General features: G+C 50.4%; 2 protein-coding genes across 2 annotated transcripts in view; both read right to left on the minus strand.

Annotated features, from left to right (window-relative positions):
• The window catches only part of BIN3 (bridging integrator 3), a 531,071-nt gene that overhangs the window by 133,300 nt on the left and 379,477 nt on the right, over window positions 1-18,294 (minus strand). The window lies entirely within an intron of this gene.
• On the minus strand, window positions 13,316-17,336 carry EGR3 (early growth response 3). Its single transcript, XM_063311212.1, has 2 exons — window positions 16,792-17,336; window positions 13,316-14,638 (listed from the first exon to the last, which is right to left on the minus strand). Exons 1-2 carry the CDS (start codon window positions 16,949-16,951, stop codon window positions 13,584-13,586), a joined length of 1,215 nt encoding a protein of 404 aa, XP_063167282.1. The 5' UTR covers window positions 16,952-17,336; the 3' UTR covers window positions 13,316-13,583.

Below are 18,294 nucleotides of genomic sequence, written 5' to 3' on the forward strand. Positions count from 1 at the left end.
GAATCAAAACCCTGAGAAGCCAATTTGATGGGGCTGCCAATTTGGCAGCTGTTCTGGAGGGCACTGGAGAGGGCCTGAGGATTAGTGTTAGGGCTGGACGCTCCAGGCTGTGGAACATTCATCCCCTAAGTGGATACCTTGATTACTCAAAGGTAGCAAGATGTTATGAAAGCCATTTCAGCTGATAACAATACATGGTCCCTCTTGATTTTAGTGTCAATTCAATTGTTTCTACATTGTAATTTTTATAAGGGGTTGCTTGTTTTAATTACTACGTTGCTATATCTTGAGCCTGACATTTATTTCCTTATTTTTGAAAGAGTCAGGAATGGTCATAAGCAACGAATGGGACATCTGCAAGATCCTCAAGGGGCAGGGGTTCATCGTCTTTCCTCATTAAACTCTGAGCCATACTGTATATAAAGACAGCCGAATAATTACACCTTTCCCTGTGCCTTGGAGAATGTCACAAACGAGAGAAGCCATTTACTCAGAGACTGGGGGGGGGGGGGGGGGGAAACATGGGTCCTAGAGTTTTCTCCATATCAAATTTTTTAAAAAATAGAGCATTCCAGATTAACAAAAGATAGAAATGACTTGCTTTAGGTACGATAGTCTATGTATTCACTTAACTATCATTAACAAGTAAAACCTATTACTGATAGAACTACTTATTCTAAGAAATTACTCAAAATGGAAAAATTCATTGAGTAAAGATTTTTAAAACCCTTACTGTGACATCTCTCCTTATACATTTTTTTAAAAAGTCTTTACATGCCTTTCTCCTGGGAATAGTCTGCTTTTCAAATCTATTGCAATTTTCTTGGCTTGTCAGAGTTCAGGAAAAAATGTTCTTAACATCTAGGGGGAGGAAACATGGCAGACATTTTGCATTGCTTCAGAGCTTGGAAAAGCCAATCCGAGCACTGAAATAACACACAAAATAACATCACTAGACATCTTCCTCCCCAAACAAATTCAAAATGAGTTTCAAATATTATGAGATCATTTAATTCCTTCCCACCTTCTTTAATAGAACCAGGAAAGGGAGGAATTCTTTCCTGAATTCACTGTACATTTCTTGGGCTGGAAGTGCCAATAACAGTACGTGGGCTTTCTGCTACATCAGCAGCCTTAGGATCATACTACACTTTCAAAGAGGGCATACCTGTGCTATTCAAAGCACAGCTGTTTTGTTAACATCACTAGGAATTCCTCAGAGTGCAACAGCTGGGGAAAATATCCATAGTCGTTCAGTGCAGTTACTGATGCTTTGATGACAAACATTCATGTAGCTGTAATATTTTATCAGCCCATTGCCATAAAGGCCATGTCAACAAAGGAAGGGTTCCATTGGGCAGCCCTCTTTCTCGTTGCAATAAACAAACAAAGCTGTTCTTTTTACAGCACCCTAAAAATAAATACACTTGTGGCAGATGCAGTTATGGAGGAGGACGTACGGCCTCAGATACAGTGGAAACAAAACAACAGAACTCTTCATGCGACTTGGCTCTCTTTTCGAGAGAGATTGTTGGGCAGCTGGCAAGTTCTGTTAAAGGCAGCCTGTGCTCTTCACAGCCCTTTCCCTGGTTGGTTTTAGCTCTGTTTTGGTAACTGGAGGCAGGAAGCCCAAAGATGCTGGAAGTTGCTCACTGGTGACCCCTGATATAGTGCAGAGGGAAGGGGAAGGGGAAGGGGAGAAGATGGGAAAGGGAGGAGAGGGGAGGGGAGGGGAGGGGAGGGGAGGGAAGGGAAAGACATTGAGTTTTATATGTGGTTTATGATTGGAAATTCATGATCACATTAAAATGGGAAGGAAAAGGGGGTGGCAAGCCAAATGTACCAGGCATGTGTTCCTAACAGAGTTCCAGTTGTTGAAGTCCAATTGATTCTAGTGAGCGAGGCGCATGCACCCCTGAACTCTCCAATGGAATGCAATGAGAATTGCCTTCTGCTGTCCCTAATCCAGTGGCCAGGCTGGGCTACCTTTCTCATTGCCCTTGCTGATGGGGGACTTAGTTGATTTGAGGCCTAACACATCCGCGGTGTGTCAGGCAGGGGAAGCTTGGATTAGGCCCTGAACCTCACAATGGGATGGTCATTTCAGTAAGCATAGGTGGGCTTCCACTCTTGGAAAGCTTGTGCTAGAGCACACGGGTTTGCACACAGGAGGTGTGCGCATCTAAGCCCAGAGACTCATCCATTCCAGTGAGCTTCAGCTGCCACCACCAATCTGTTGGCTTCCCTCACCCACATCTCTTACAAAGCAAGGCACTCTTCCATTCTCAAGCCAGGGGCATCCACAGGGAGGAGTCTGACAAGTCAGGATGGTGGCCACAACCATGTCTTTGAAGTCCCACCCCTTTTTATGTCTTGGCTTCATCTTCCTTTTTTCACCCCCTCCTTGTACCCCCCCCCCCCCACTGACTGTCAGCTGCTCAAGCAGGAAGTGACCTGGCATTTTGCTTGATTTCAGTGGCCTTCTTCTGGCCTGATCAGCCTTGACCTGGGTTTCTGCACTGACAGAGGACATCAGTTCAAGAACACACATTCAAGTATAGCTGCGACTTCATTGCTTCCAACATCTGGCAGTTGTTTTGTTCCTCTTTTCCCCTGCCTGCCTCTGCTCCACTCTTTTTTGCTTAAGGTTCAGCCTGCAGGAGGAATTCTGGAGAACTGTTGCTCCCCATTTGATAACCCTTCCGGGGCTGGGATGAAGGGACTCTGAGGCACAGCTCGGAAGCCAAAGAGAATTCGCCTCGGGCATTTTAACCGGTCCAGAAAGGATCCTCGTCTCTGAAGCCGTCTCCCGAAATAAAGCCAATTCGGGATGGGGAAAGGCGGATGAGCCCAGTCCCAGAGGCGTGAAGATGTTAAATACAGAAAAATTCGGCGGGAGCCCCCCCCCCCCCCCGCGTCTCCTGCAAACCCTTCCTGCGAATGCGTCGGGGAAGAAGTTGCCTAAGGCACTGCGGGCAATCTGTGCATGCACAGAAGCATCCTCGGTTTCATCGTACTTCCTCCTGAGAAGGGCGCAGGGCGACCCGAAGCTTTCCCCGCCGGCGGCCCCACGAAGGGGATGGAACAGCGCCGGAAGGGCGCACCGGAGCGCTGCGGTCGGGAGCTGCCAGCGTTTTCCGAGTCTGGGGCGGGAAACGCGGCCGCCTGGAGCTTCTGCCCCAGCGCGAACTTCGGGGCGGCGGGGGAGGAGGATCCCGAAAGATGTTCCTCCCTTCCCCTTCCCTTTCCCCTTCCCTTCGTTCTTATGTGTCTGGAAATCTGCTTGCCTGCCCGGCGGCCAAAGTCTCGAGTGCGGGACTTCACCGGACTTTTGCAGAAGCTTCGCCCGCTCCCCTCCGGCTGCGACGCCAGCCCCGCTCCTACGGGCAGGCGCCCCAGTTCGAGCGGGGCAAAGCTGCCCCCCTAGGCGTGCGGCCGCTTCGCTGGCTGCTGCCCGGAAGAGACCAAAGACAGTTCTGTGGGGTCGGAGTTTCCTGGAATCTTGGCCCAAGGGACCCCAGGGCTCCATTAAGGGCGGGGTGGGGTGGCGCTGGCTTATGGCTTATGTATGTCGCTTGCTAGGGTCTCATTTTTAAATAAGCCTAGGTAAGTCCCGCTGAACACGAATGAAACCGTCTCCGAGTTTACACTCACGGGACTGAATCCAGTGCCAGCGATCGGTAGAAGCTGGTACTGGCTGGGCAGCCGCGCTGGAAGTTCACGAGCAGTCGTTGCGCGAGCCCAACTAAAAAGGAGGAAGAGCGGGGGGCACAGACTGCCAGGCTGGATGGGGGCAGGTAAAGGAAAGGCTGAGGAATTTGCCCGGAAAAGGAGACCCTTTCTCTGCCTCCCCCTGCAAATCTCTAGCAGAAAAGTGGCGAGTTGATGGCGACGGGTTCTCCAGGCTCAGGGACTGTTCCTCCGTCTCCTTAAGGGTTCCCTCTAACCTTGGAAACCTTTCCTAAACATCGATCTCTGGAGGCAAGACGAAGGCATGTGGCGGGGGGTGGGGGGAGGCGTTAAAGAACCGGGAGAGGAGAAGCTCAAGACGGGAGTGCCAGGCGAAGAACCTGGGCCAATATGCCCGGCGCCTGCTTTAACCCCGCGCTGGAGAAGGAGACGCTGTCGAGGCGGGGCAGGGAAGGGTTCTGGCCGAAAGGCGACGCAGGAGCGAGGCTGGTGGGAAATGTGGAAGAGGATTTGGGGCGAAAGGCGCACGTTGCGCGCTGAGCCCCGGGTGGCCACCCGCTCGGGGAGCGCAGCTCATGGAAAGAAGGGGCGGAGGATCTGTAACTCTCTCCAAGTTATGGAGACATCCTGCCAATGGTAGTACAAATTCCCCGGATCAGCTGGAGTAGAACCCGGTCAAGTGTCAAGAACGGACTTCGCAGAAAGCACCAACAATTTATGCACGTTCTTTGGTGGAACTTTAGCGAAAGATTAAAGAATACAGCCCCGTTTGATCCCATCTTTCCCTCATCTTCTCTCCAAGTTTTTTTTTTTTTGCTGCTGGGCAGAGAAACTGGGGTAAACTGTACCACAAACCTCCCCTTGTTCTTCGATGGTCTGCCCGGCATTTCCTTGTCTACCTGATAGCCCCTTCACACGCCGCCGAGAAGGCGGATGGTGCCGGCGTTGCCCAAACCCCGTGGATGCACGGAAGGGAAGAAGCCGGTTTGTAAAAAGGAACGGCCTGCCCGGGGGTCAAAGGAAGGAGGAAAGTCACTCAGGCTAGAAATGGAAATGGGGCTCTCCGCCATACCAATTTTTATTTTATTTGTTGCCTTCCCCACCGCCAATTTATAGCGCTCCACCTATCTTTCGTCAGAAAAATACATGGGCACCACATCTGCTTTCTCCTTTCCAGACTTTCTCTGGCTGTCCTCTGAGTTCCCGCCAAGGTAATGGATGACAAAGATCTTACACCCCTTGAGGGTGAGTCTTTGGGCTGTATAAGGGGGAAGAGCCTACCTTAATACCAGTACAATACAACTAAGGGAGACTGGAGTCGATCTCACTCCCGCATTAGAGGTGAGAAGAGGGCAACGGAGGAGAAAAACTGCAGGAAAAAGCTGCCAGGGGATCGGCATGTCAAGGGATGAGCCCTTGAGGCCAGTTGTGAGTTCTCTCTGTGGTTAATGCACATTTTCAGACACAAGTCTCTTCCTGGTGGTCACCATCCACGCACTGCTACCTGGGCAGCAGCCTCAGTTAACTCAGCTTTTCTGGGATAAGGTTTCAAGGGACTTCTGCTGGAGAGCTCTTAGTGCAAACTGTGCGATGCCCACAGCGCTGGTAGAGTTCCTGGGCAAATAAAACATAGCTGGGGAGGGGCAATATGTCAGAGAGGGGCTGCATGGTTCAGAGCTCAGTGGCGAGGAAAAAACAGACTGAATGAAATCCTCCATGGACTATGGACTGGAAGGAGGCGATTTGCAGGCCTGGATGGGGAAGAAGATGTAGCTGGGAATATTAAAAACGATACTTATGAAAAAGCCAAATTAAGGCAATGCTGCAAGAGAGAGAAAATCTTTAGCTAAGAGCTGTTTAGGCAGTGAAGAAATCCTTCAACCAGAAGTTCTAGCTCAGCTTAAGTGCAAGTGTTACATAAACAGATGAGCTGAGAGTAAACACCTGAAACTGAAGACTGACATGGGTAGGGAAGACAGAAGGATAAACTGCAGAAAGGTGGGGCAGAGGGTGCCATCGGTATTAAGTCAGGTGACAGACCAAGATTTGAATGTTGCACATAAACAATGAAACTGGCCTTGAGGGAGAAGGTGGAGAAACTCAGATACGACAGGTTTAAATTTTGGATTGGCAAAGGGAAGTCTGGTGATACTGACACAGGATATTAGGGAAGGAGGAAAATGAAGAAGAACTTTTAAAGGAAGAATAATCCCACCACCTTATCAGGGAATCCAAGTGAAGACTTTAAGAAGAAATGTTCTAGTCCAAGGTGAAACTGAATGTAAGAAATGTTGATTCTGGGAATAAAACTTAACTCAAATCTGGCAGAACTGAGTAGATCAAGCTGTATGCTTTCGAAATAAAGAATGTACAGACAGATTCAATCTCTATAAGCAAGTTATAGGTACCCTCATACCTCCTTTAAAAATAGCCCAAACTACTTTGTAGTTTTGTAAGGAAAAGAGACAATGAAAATTGTGAATAGCTACTATGTCTGGCTTAGGCTTCTCCTGAAAACTATGTTTGTGGATGACATGGTATGAGATGCTGCTGCACAATTATATTGATGATTATCTCCAAAACAATAAAAATATTTTTGAAATGACGAATAGTTCGACTTTTCTTTTAAAGTGCTTTCTATTATAAAAATGTTTCCGTTTGGTATCTAAACCTTAATGAAAGAGAAAGCTGGTAATATTTATATCCTTGCTTTAGGGAATTAGTTATGAGACTGCCTCCTGAAGCTGCAATCAGGACGTTAATCTGAGCTGGCTTGGATGCAAACGATGTCATATGAGCAAGAAGATGCTGGCAGAGCAGAGAAGTAGGGCAGTTATAATGCTATGGGAGGTGTCCAGAAGGGAACTGCTAGGATAATTGTTAGGACTGGCTTTATTTATTAGCAATCTGGACAAGCAGGTAAGCAGCATAACAACTACATTTTCAGAAGATGGGAGGAGTTACACTCAGTGAGGACAAAGGATTAATATAAAAGGATTTGGAGAGGTTAGAAACTAAAATCCAGCCTATTCGAACTGTAAGCAATGCTGAAGAATTGCATCTCTTCAGTGAGGTCTATGTATAAAAAAGGATGGCCCGTAAGAAATAATTTCATAGTAGATAGACTTGCAAAGCAAAAATAATAAAGTAAGGATCAAGAGGCTCCTAAATATGATGAAGTGAGAGTGAAACAAGGTTTGTTTAGAATTTTGGCTAAAAACAGGGCAGCTTTCTCATGGTTCTGTTTCTTGCTAAGATAGTGCGGCTAATGCATTCTTGACTATTTTAATTCTCAGTCAGATGACAACAACATTTTGACCAGACCTATTTCCTTCTACCATTTTCAGAGAAAGAAAGGGCTACAGCACAGAAGACTAAAACCAAAAATTATGAAGTAAAATGGTGGGTGTGGGAGACAGAGGCAAGAAAATATACTTAACATCTGGTTCAGAACATTTTCTGTTTATGTCACTTAATGCTATCAGGAACCAAAAAACAAAAGAACTAGCCAAAGGCCTGATGGTAGATTGTTCCCTTCTCCTGTTTTTTAAAAGTATAATTGTAATTACTAATTACACAATTTAAAATGGGATTAATAGCTGTGGGGACTATAGATCCTATCAAGAAAGGGTTACAGCAGCCATCTCAGAAGTTAAGGCCATCATCCATTGATAAGACTCTGTAAAACCTAAGTACTTGAGACTGACGTTGTTTCAGATAAAATATTTTGTTAAGGCACTAATCGTAAGATAGTTTCACAAGTGTTATGGAACTTTCTTTTTGATTTGGGACAAATCATTTATTTCTGGGGTACCCACATTTCCATCTTACTGTTTTCTCTAAGAACACAGTAGTCTGACAGGCACATTCTTTCAGCAAGAAGACTATGTTGTACACAAGATGGTCCACTAAGGATCTGACAAAATACCCATTTTCACTGGTTTTTTAGGTTTGCAAAAAATAAGAAAAAGTAAAATATTTGGCAGACCATAACACACGGCTACTGGGCTGCCTTCAGTTTTTGGGTGACGCATGCAGTGGTAGGCCTCCAGTTATCTGAATGTTAATCATATGATCACAACTGAGCTGAATTTAAATGGGAAAATGGGGATGGAATGTGATAAGGAAAAAACAGCACATGAGTTGTCTTAAGATTGATACTGACTCTCAAAGACAGTGAATTTGATTTTGTTTATGGAGAAGAGAAGAATTGGTAAGGGGAAATGCTAGATCCCCCCACCCCTTTTCCTTCAGTGGAAATTCCTTCTTCTACAAGATAGCTCCCCTTTCCAGAAATGTACTTATCTCTATAATAAGATGGATTCTACTCAGGCACCTGAAACTACAAGCACAAATCAGTTCACATATAAGAATTAAGAAAAGGAGGGGAGGGGAGGGGAGAAGAGTATGGACTAGTTTGGTTTTTTTTTTTTTTAATTTTCACTCAGCCACCTGAATCAACACAAGTACCAATATTTTTTCTAACACATTCTCGTTGGCCACAACAGAATGGAAAATAACCTTTTTTTAAAATATAGTCTGTTATCTTGGGAGAATAACTGTGTTTAAGGGGAATCCAAACTTTAAAAAAGTTTTAAAAAGATAAAAATGTTAAATAAACCTTACATGTATACAAAGTCACAACCTAAAAGGGTTTGTTTTATACTCAACTCTGCTGAAATAAGTTTAGAAAAAGCAGCAAGAAAGAGACTATAAACTCTGGGAAAAAGAGTCTGCAAGAGGAGAGATCAGTAGCACAGGGAGATCAAAGGGCCACTTCTAATTTTAGAATGCTATTTTCCTTTATAGGAAATGTGAATGTGTAGGTTTTCTTCTCAGAATGGAAGCTGATTAGGTAGATGATAGATAGATAGATAGATAGATAGAGATAAGATATAAATTTTAAAATCCTTCTGTGTTGAAGGATTGACTGGATGTTTTTCCTTTGATTCAATGTGTGTAGAGAGATTTCCTGAAATTAAACATGTCTTACCAAGATTCATATAAAGCACTCTGGGAGAAACTATCAATGGGATGGGAAAGGGGAAAAAACTCAGTACTGTATGCTAAACCCATAATCTTAAAAGCCAGAAGCTCCATCTCTATAGTCAAAACTCTCCAGAACTGCCTGAGCCTGTAAAATAGCTTTTCCCAATTTCATCTCAAGAAGCATTTGGCTACAACTCCCAGAATGCCCAGCCAAAACGGAAATCTGGGAATTGTTGTCCAACATTTGAAAAACACTAAAAATGGGAAGTCTGTTTGAGAAAGCTGCCATAAGAGAGAATAAACAACTTGGATCTTTGTAACCTATCCTCAAAATGTTCTATGTTCATGTGACTGAACCAGACAGGAGGTTTAATTTTTCTGAAATAGAAAATGGTAGATTTTCCTCCCTGGCCAGAGAGAAGGCACTGAGTGAGCAACTAAATTCTGCATGTTAGGTTCTGAGACAGATGCCCAGCAATTTTGGAGAGGCAGAGGATCGATTTCAGCCTGAAAATCTGATACTGGGAACCAGCCAGTAGAGCCATTCCAAAGAACAGCTTAAATCAGTGTTTCTTAAACTTTTTTCTCTCAGGATCCCACTTTTAAAAATCATGGAGGACTCCAAAAAAGCTTCTGTTGGTATGGGTTATATTTACTGATATTTATCTTATTAAAAATTAAAATTGATGCATTTGCTGCCTTACCGCTTCTCATGGTTGTTTGATGGGATTTTAATATTGCACTATTTTTCAACATAGGCTGGCAAATAATTTTGATTTTGCAGACCCCTGAGAGGGTCTTGGGGGACCCCCAGGGGTCCTAGGACCACACTTGAAGAAACACTGGTTTAAATAATCATCAGAAGCAAGTAGTCTCCATCACCACTTAAGCTGCACCCTTCCAGAATATGGAAGTGGAAATGTTGTATGTCTGAACGCACTTTCACCAGCAAAACAATTTCCATGGCAATTAAATGGGTCCAACTTTGTGTATTAGGAAGGAAGATTTGGCTTAGACTCTTCCAATGGGCAAAGAGCTAGGTTTTGCCCCCAGATGGGAAGCATTCAGACATTGCTGTGAATCTCTTTATTGAACAGCTACCTAACAAGAAAAGCCCCCCAACATTGCCCCAGGCCAGAATGATGACATTTTACCTCATCTCACCTTATAAAACAATCTTGAGAACAGACCACTCTAAGCTTAACAGGTCCATAAGGATAAGCTGCATTTATAGATCTCAGGATCTATCCTCCATTGCTCCTACCATGAAGAAAGCTGTGCAGTTAAGAAATCTTGTGATGAAATGTCACTATTGGTCAATCCTTACCAGGCATGAGAAAGGTTAAATATTTGACCTTCTATGGCTCCTTCCATCTAATTTTCTTTGGGCACATTAAAACTATCCATGAAATGACCATTGTGCCACAGTGCCTTCTCTACATTGGAATCTAAGTCAACCTATTATCTTTGCAAGTTCTCTTACAGCTTCCTAACGACCGTCTCTTTCCCCATCTTTTCATAGCTCCTGCTGCCATTTCTAAAGAAGATGCATGGATATTTTTAACCCTCCCATGTTTTCCCATGAATAGTCACGTTCTCCTGTTTCTTCTTTTCGATCTGAAGTGACAAGGCTTTGAACAAGACAAAGTATTAATAACTAAGCCCTACCAGTTCCTTTAGATGTCTCTTTTGTGAAATGTAAATGTTCCTCCACAATGAAGAACAAGAAGTGTACCGTCATTGCTTATCATTTACGTGGAACTGTCCCTTCAGCCCTTGGACTGAAATGGAATAGCAGGTGGGAGTAAAGTAAACCGACCCATGGTGCTTTATGCCAAGAATTCCTGGGCCCAAACACTCCTGACTTCACTTCGCTCAGAGACAGATAGAACAAGAGGATGTCCAGATTACAGCGCACATTTCAGAAAACAGGACAAGAAACTTGCCAATTCACAAGGAAATATTGATCCCAGTGGCTCTGGTGCTGCCCTCAATACATCTAGGGCAAAGACTGAAGTAACTGAGACCAAGGTCTGACTTTTAGTGAAATTGCTAGAAAGGAAGTCCCATTTCTTTCAAAGTTGTCACTTGTAGCCTAGGTGGTCTTCCCTATGTTGGTGTGCATAAAACCAAGAAGGATTCAACATCAGGATGCTACTATTCTGAACAACCAGCCACAAATACTGACCCTGCAACCAACAGCCCAACAGAAGATAGAGATATCTAAAAGGGTGAAAGAGAACAAGTAGATGAGATTCATGCTGGCCAATATCCCATTTGTAACCAAACAATTCTTCCCTTTTTATATCAGACACGTTTTTCCAAAGCAGGGAATACGAATGACACACACACACACACACACACACACACACTTACTGTACACACAATATTTAGAAAGAAAGAAAAATAAAGATATTTACTACAAGGATTTGATTGTCAGCAAACACAATATATTTACTGCATTAGCATTTGCTCACAGTGCAAATGGTACAACAATACATCTGTTCAATATTTCTGATTTTTCCCCTTTAAAATGCTGTCTGCATTAACTATCATATTTGCATTACAATATGACAAATGAGCAAATGAAATGTGTGTGAAAATTATCACTTTTCCCCCCACAATATCAAGCATTTTAACCTTAGTATAAGGTACTATAAATCCAAGAAATAAAAACATCCACAAAATATATTACATCTGGTTTGTCTTTTTCCCCTAAGTACTCAACTTTATACAAAAGTCTTCCAAAAAAATAGCATTCCCTTAGTTTTTTGTAGTTAAACCTGATTTTTGTTTCTTTCAGTTCACATAAATTAGACTGCATTTTTCTCTCTGAGAATGTTTTTGATGTAGTTTTTTTTTAAAACATGCAGACATCAAACCTGAATAAAACACAACCTTTTGGCAACAAGATTTTTTTTTTAATAATTATCATTGTTTTGCTTAAATATCTGAGCATTTTTATGAAAACAAACAAAAGGAAAGGAAAAAAAAAGAGCAAGACATGCAATGACATGCACGTACCAGGAGAAGAAGGAAGAGCAAAACTGCTTTATCTCCCCTTCAGTTTTTTTTAAGTGACCCCAAACAGAACAAAACCCTCCCAAAGTAACATTATAAAAAGTATGCATTAAAACACTGTTTTTTTTCTGCATTTCTGGAAACAAAGGTTCTTTTTTTTTCTCTAAAAAAAGTGCCACCCCAAATTCTTACAGAGTAGCCCTCTTTCTTAAAATGACATTCTCAGGGAGAGCTAGAAGGAGCTGGAAATTGCCAGCCTATGCCCCCCATCACTTTTTAAGGGAGGTTTGAACACTTAAATGGTTCAGCTGCATTTAACACACGCACTACACGTGCACACGCACACACACACACGCACACACACACAATGCTTTGAAAGAGGAACTGAAGGGTAGTGGAGTGCATAAAGTGACCCTCAGAACAGACGCCCTGTCACATTGATCTCAGTTCCCTCCCCAACGCATCCAAACTTCAGGAGGAGAGTGAAGGAGGGAGGGGATCAAGAATACATTCAAGGTAGATGGGAGTTGAGAGAAGCCCCCCTCCCAATTCTATTTTTCGGGGGCCTCACTCCAGCCACTACATTCACGGGTACCATCAGCGAGTGACCCGAGGGTGGAGGAATGGCGCAAGGGCCTTGCATCACTTCTCCTCGTCCTTCTTGGCCTCCTCCTTTGGAGAAGAGACAGTTTGGAGTATCTGAACCATCCCCCCCGCCTGCAGCCCCCTCTCTAAAAGGTTAGCAGTGCCCAGCCTCGGGTCTGACGCCTTCTAAGCAAGGGATCCCAATGCGCGGAGGAGGCGGCGGCCGCTTCACTCATCCCCCGAGGGGGCCAAGGGCAGAGGAGGGCCCGAAGGAAGACGGGGGGGGGCAGGGAAGGGGGCTGCTGTTTTGGCCCTTGCTTTGGCCTGGGCCAGATAATTAAATGGTAGAGCTGGGGGCGGGGAAGGGAGAAGAAGCCAAAACGCGAGGAGGCTGTGGTAAAAAGCCCGGGAGAACGCGAAGAAAGGGATACCGCCACTCCTGGACACCGGGAAGAATTTGGACTGCCCCCAAACAACAGTGGCAAAGGCGAGCAAGGCGCCGCCTGGGAGGGCGAAGCAATTCGGCAAGCAGCTACCCGAAAGGTCGTGGGGCAGAGGAGAGAAGCCAGCCCAGTCCCCTACCCCGAGTCCGGCGCATTTTTGTAGGCCCCGGAGACTTTTTTTGGATGCAAAAGCGATTTGGGTTTTTTCAGCAACTCTCAGTTATTGGGAGGGGACACCTGGGGGAGGGGGGCAAGGATAACTAATAGGTGCAAACGGTCCAGTTCAGCTTCAGAGGCCGTCGCACGCGCACGCACACTTCCACTTCCACGCACAGGCACACGCATGCATACAAGGTCTCCACGGGCAGCAGACACTGCGCTTTGGTGCCCCCCTCTACCGAGGGAGAAGAAAGGGACGGCGCACCGGAGAAGGGCGCCCGGTGGCGAGAGGAGGGGAGGGAGGGGGACGAGGCCGTGGGGTGGCTGGAGAGATCCAGGGAAACGCCCCGTGTCCAGCCATGTTCCCCTCCCCCTCATTTACACGTGCCAGCCAGACCGAACCCGGCACGACCCCCCCCCCCACAGTTCCTCCGAGAGAAGTGGCGCAGCCGCCGCTTCCCCACTCCTTCTAAGCCGCTTAGGATCAAGACGATCCGGCGGAAAGTTCAAGCCTCCCTCCACCAGCAGCTCGCCGGTGGCGACGGGAAGCAGGCGCGCCAAGGCACCCCTTCAAGCGGGAGCCGGAGCAGGAGCGGGCCAGCAGCCGCTCCTGATGCGCGGGTTTTGCGCACGGTCGCAACCAAAGGCAGCCTGGCTCGGGAGGCACTGGGACGCGGCGGGGCGGCGGGGGCGGCGTCACGCGCAGGTGGTGACCGCGGGCGCCAGCGCAGAGACCGCGGGCGAGCCGGCGGGCCCGCCAAGGCCGGCGGCCGCGGAGGAAGAGGATCCCTTGTCGGCCTTCTTCTCCTTCTGCTTGAGGTGGATTTTGGCGTGCCTCTTGCGCTCGTCGCTGCGCGCGAACTTGCGCCCGCAGAACTCGCAGGCGAAGGGCTTCTCGCCGGTGTGCGTGCGGATGTGGGTGGTGAGGTGGTCGCTGCGGCTGAAGCTGCGCATGCAGATGCGGCACTGGAAGGGCTTGTGGCCCGTGTGGATGCGCAGGTGCCGCGTGAGCTCGTCGGAGCGCGAGAAGCGCCGGTCGCAGCCCTCGGCCGGGCAGGCGTGCGGCCGCTCGTGCAGCGGCGTCTTGCTGGGCCGGTTGGGGTACTTGCGCGGCCGGATGGGCTTAAGAGTGAGCGGCGGCTGCTGCTGGAGGCTGCCGAAGCCCGGGTGGATCTGCTTGTCCTTGAAGGCTTTGATGGTCTCCAGGGGGGTGATGGGGGGCGGGTTGACCCGGATCGGGTCCAGGTTCTGGAAAGGTTTGTGCTCGGGGAGGCTGCCCAGGTCGTTGGGGTGCCCGTGGTAGAGGTTGTAGTCCGGAATCATGGGGAAGAGGTTCCCGTCCAGGCTGCTGGTGGGCTTGGCTCCTTGGTAGTCCTGCGCCGGGTAGGCCAGGCCGGCGGCGTTGCCCTGCGGGTCGTGGAAGGGTACCGGGTCTCCCGGGTAAAGGTCGCCGCAGGTGGAGTAAGGGGGCAGCGCCGGGTACATGCCGTCCACCTCGGCCTGGCTCTGTGCTTGCACCATGCTGCCCGTCGAGGCCTGCGCGCTGGAGGAGGGCGGCGGCACCCCGAGGATGCCGGCGCTCATCAGGCTGATGATGTTGTCCTGGCACCAGTTGGACGGCGAGTCGAAGGCGAACTTGCCCAGGTAGGTCACCGTCTTGTTGCCCCCGGGAGCGGGCTGGAAGGAGCCCGAGTAGGAGGACAAGTCCTGGCCGGGCTTGTCGCTGGCTAAGCCAATATCCATAACATTATCTGCGGAGGGCGAGAGGAGGGAGGCGGGGAGGGCGAGAGAGAGAGACAAGGTGAGCCATTGGCGGCCAGAAGAACGGGGGACCCTCCTGGCGAGGGAACGGGGCGGGGAGGGAGGGGAGCGAAGGAGGGGAGGGTCCGCGCGGGCAGCTGCCGAGGGCCCTCGCTTTGCCCGGAAGCCTCGCACCCCCTCCCCGACCCTGACCGGCCACTCGCGAAGCCGCGGCAGAAGCTGGACGGCGCCCCGAGCGCCGGACTTGCCCGCGAGAAGAGCAGGAAAGGCGCCGGCGTCAGGAGGCCGCGGAAGGCGGAGCCCTCGCGCTGGAAAGCAGGGAGGGGGAGGATTTAGGCTTAACTTGCTTGCGGACGGACTCAAAGACAGACACAGAAATATACTCGGGGGAGGGAGGGCACGCACGCACCCCCTTTCCAAGGTCTGTCCAGGGCCAGGGTGCTGGATCTGCCAAGCAGCCCGGGTTGTCCTTCAAGCGCGCGCGCGCGCGCTCTCGCTCGCTCTCCAGACGTAAAGATAAGACACGCAGACACGGAGACAATGCTAGGAAGAAATCTACAAGTAGCGCTCGCGCAGTCCTACACACACACACACGTGTAGATGACCCAACGAGACAGGCAGACACGCGCGAGAGAGTAGCTCAGCACCCACACCCCGAAAACCGCCGCGTCCTCTGCACAGGCCGATCTACGGAGCTCTAGAAGGGGCGCGCCTCGGTCCGGGCCGCCTCCTTGGTCAGAGCCGAGGAAGGCCGTCTCGCAACCCACTTTGGGAATGGCTGCCGTTGCGAGGCGCTGGGCAAGGGAGGCCAACTGGTGCCCAAAGTGGCCGGTCCAGCGAGAATCCGTAAGAACTGCGTGGCGGAGGGCGGGGAGCCGGAGTGCAGGTTGCAGGTACCTGAAGTTACAGATCGACTCAGGCTGCCGAGAGCGAACTGCTCTGTCGGTCTGTCTGTCTGTCTTTCTCTCTGCTTGTCTCCAGGCGCTTCCCACCCCACCGACACGGTCGGGGACCTCCAACAGAGCTTTACAAACTTGCCGTGATTTCTGCGTCGAGCCCAGTTATGAAAATTAGAAGGGGGGGAGGGGAGGCTGTTTTTTGTGCTTGCTTTTCCCCCTCCCGGAGCACTGGTGGAGAAAGGATTTAGGAGGGGGGAGGTGGAGGGGGGATGGCTGATCAAAGCAAGGGAGGATGCGGTGGAGGTGGGGCAAGGCAGAAACGAACCGAACCAGGTCTGTTGCAGCTTAGGAGAAAAAGGGAGTCCCTGAACCTGACCTCTCGGCTACCCCTCCTCGCGGATCCCCCCTTCTCTTCCCGAGAGGCGTCCGAAAGGAAGCCTGTCGATTTCAGCCGTGGCCAAGTGCTTCTGCACGGGAAGAGGAAAGCCGGGCGAGGCGGGGACGAAGCACCCTTCCCCACCTTCTGCCTCCCCGGCCTCCTCGCTGCTCCTCCGCCCGCCCCGCGCAGCCACCTCTCCGCCTCTAGGAGCCCTCGCCTGCCCAAGCCTTTTCCCCAATTTCAGGGAACAGAAGGTCGCCTTCACGCACTCCCCCGCCCTCCTGATTCCGACAAGATGGATGTGTCGGTAAAGAGGAAGAAGAATGAGAGGGGTGGCGTGTGTGTTGGGGGGGATATGCCCGCGCAGCGATGGCAGCTTGTGCCACAGATAAGCCACAGCACATGGAAAGGAAGAAACACACACGCGCACACACACGTATACAAGAATGGAAGCGCGCAGGAAAGGGTACGCCGCGGGAGAAGGGACCCTTCTTCCCACGGCCGGAGGCGCACTGACAGCAGACGCGTGGCCAGCCCAGGGAGGCCTCTGAAAGGCAGCGTCCTAGTCCGGGGCCAGGGCGGGAAACGGGGCTGACAAGGGCCCCTCTCTCGCCCGCCTCCAGCAGCTGCCCCCACCCCCGTACCTTCCAATTTTTGCCCACCCGGCGCCTCCGACCGCTCTCTTTGCGCCGAAGAGAGGCAGCTGCACAGTCTGAGCCCCGGCCTCCCAGTCCGCGAAAGCTCCCTCGCCTCCCCGACTCCCCCACCGCACACACACGTCTCCCCCTCCCTCCCTCGCAGCCGCCCTCCCCTCCCCCTCCCTCTCCCCCTCCCCAAGCCTCGCCTCTCTTCCTGCCTCGCTTACCTGTCGCCATCTGGTTATTGTAGTGAGCCACCGCTGCCTCGCCGTTGCCGGAGAAAAGGTTCAGAGAGTTCGGGATCTCCTCCGGGTACAAATTATCAGGCAACTGGTTCATCAAAGTGTTCATGGTCCCTGGCAGCTTCTCCACGAGTTTGCCTGTCATAGCACTGGAGGAGGAGGAGGAGGAGGAGGAGGAGAGACCGCAGCAGCTGCTGCCGCCGCCGCCGCTGCGCCACCGGAGGGTTCAAAGTGGCTCCGAGCGCCGTTCCCGACGAGGCGACATCCGAATGGCAAATCCGTGCGAAGGAGATCATGCGAGAGAAAAGTTGCGGCGATGGGGAGGGTGGGGGAAGAGGGAGGGGAAAGGGGGAAGGGAAGGCGGCGTGCGGACGGGGGGGGCGGTCGCCGGAGGAAGGTGGGTGGGGGGTCGGTGGGGGCGCGCAATCCTCGGTGGATCCCTGAAGGTGTTTCCTGGATGGCGTCGGAGGAGGGGGGAGGACAAGCCGTTCTGCGTTGCAGATGTGAGTGTAGAAGATGGTGGGAGCTCTTAATCCCTCCCCGCCCCCCGTTCTCCTCCCTCCCCAGCCTCGCTCCGCTCCCTTCGTTCCTCCGTCTCTCCGCTCGTTCGTTTCGCCGGTTTCTTCACTGCAGCCCAAATGCTCAGCCAGGGAAATCCACCAGCCTATTTATGTGAGCGACGGGAAAGCTCCATGACGTAGCTGCCCATATATGGACAGACAAAGCCGAGCCGAAGCCGCGACGTCACAATGGAAGCTCCTCACAATGGAACGTTTAGAAAGCAGGAAGCTGGGTAGCTGTAGCCGCTCGAAGCAGGGCGGCCCAGACCAACACCTCCGCGCAGAACGCCGCGCGCGGAAGGCTGGATCACCGGCGGCGGCTTCTCTCGGGCCACTCTCCAGCGGCCGCTTTCCCGAGTTCGGCTTCAAAAGCATCCCTGGGCGACAAACCGACGGCCTATTGCCCGCTTCTCCCAGCGCAGCACTGGAGGACGCCGGATGCCTCACGCGCGTTCCTCGCTGGTCACTGTTTACCTCTAGCTCGGCTTGGGGAGAGAGGAGGAGGAAGCGGCAGCAAGCGAGAGACACGCGCGCGCGCGCTTCGTCGTGGGCATTCGGCGCGACGCCCCTTTGCTAAGCCTGCGTTGCCTCTTTGGGCATTTGATCCGCGGCCACGCACCTAACGCTGGGCCCGAGCTGCTGGTCCAACGGGGCACTTGCGCGCTCCCTTATTCAAACGACTGGAGGGGGAAGGAAGAGGCGTTGAAGAGGGGCGCCGTGGCGGGCTCGCCTCCCGTCGCTTAACAAAGGACGCAACTGCCCCGAGTGGGGTCCCTCCACGCCGGCACAGCAAGAGACCCCGTGGATGGCCGTGCTGTCCCCAAGACTCTGGAGCGGCTCAGGAAGTTCTGTTATAAACAACCGACCAAGATCGTGCTGAGCTATTTATTAAAGAAAATATGTTTCTTTCCGGAGGGGGGAGCCGTTA

Source organism: Candoia aspera, chromosome 9, assembly GCF_035149785.1.
Source record: "Candoia aspera isolate rCanAsp1 chromosome 9, rCanAsp1.hap2, whole genome shotgun sequence".
In the NCBI taxonomy this organism is placed as follows: Eukaryota; Metazoa; Chordata; class Lepidosauria; order Squamata; family Boidae; genus Candoia; species Candoia aspera.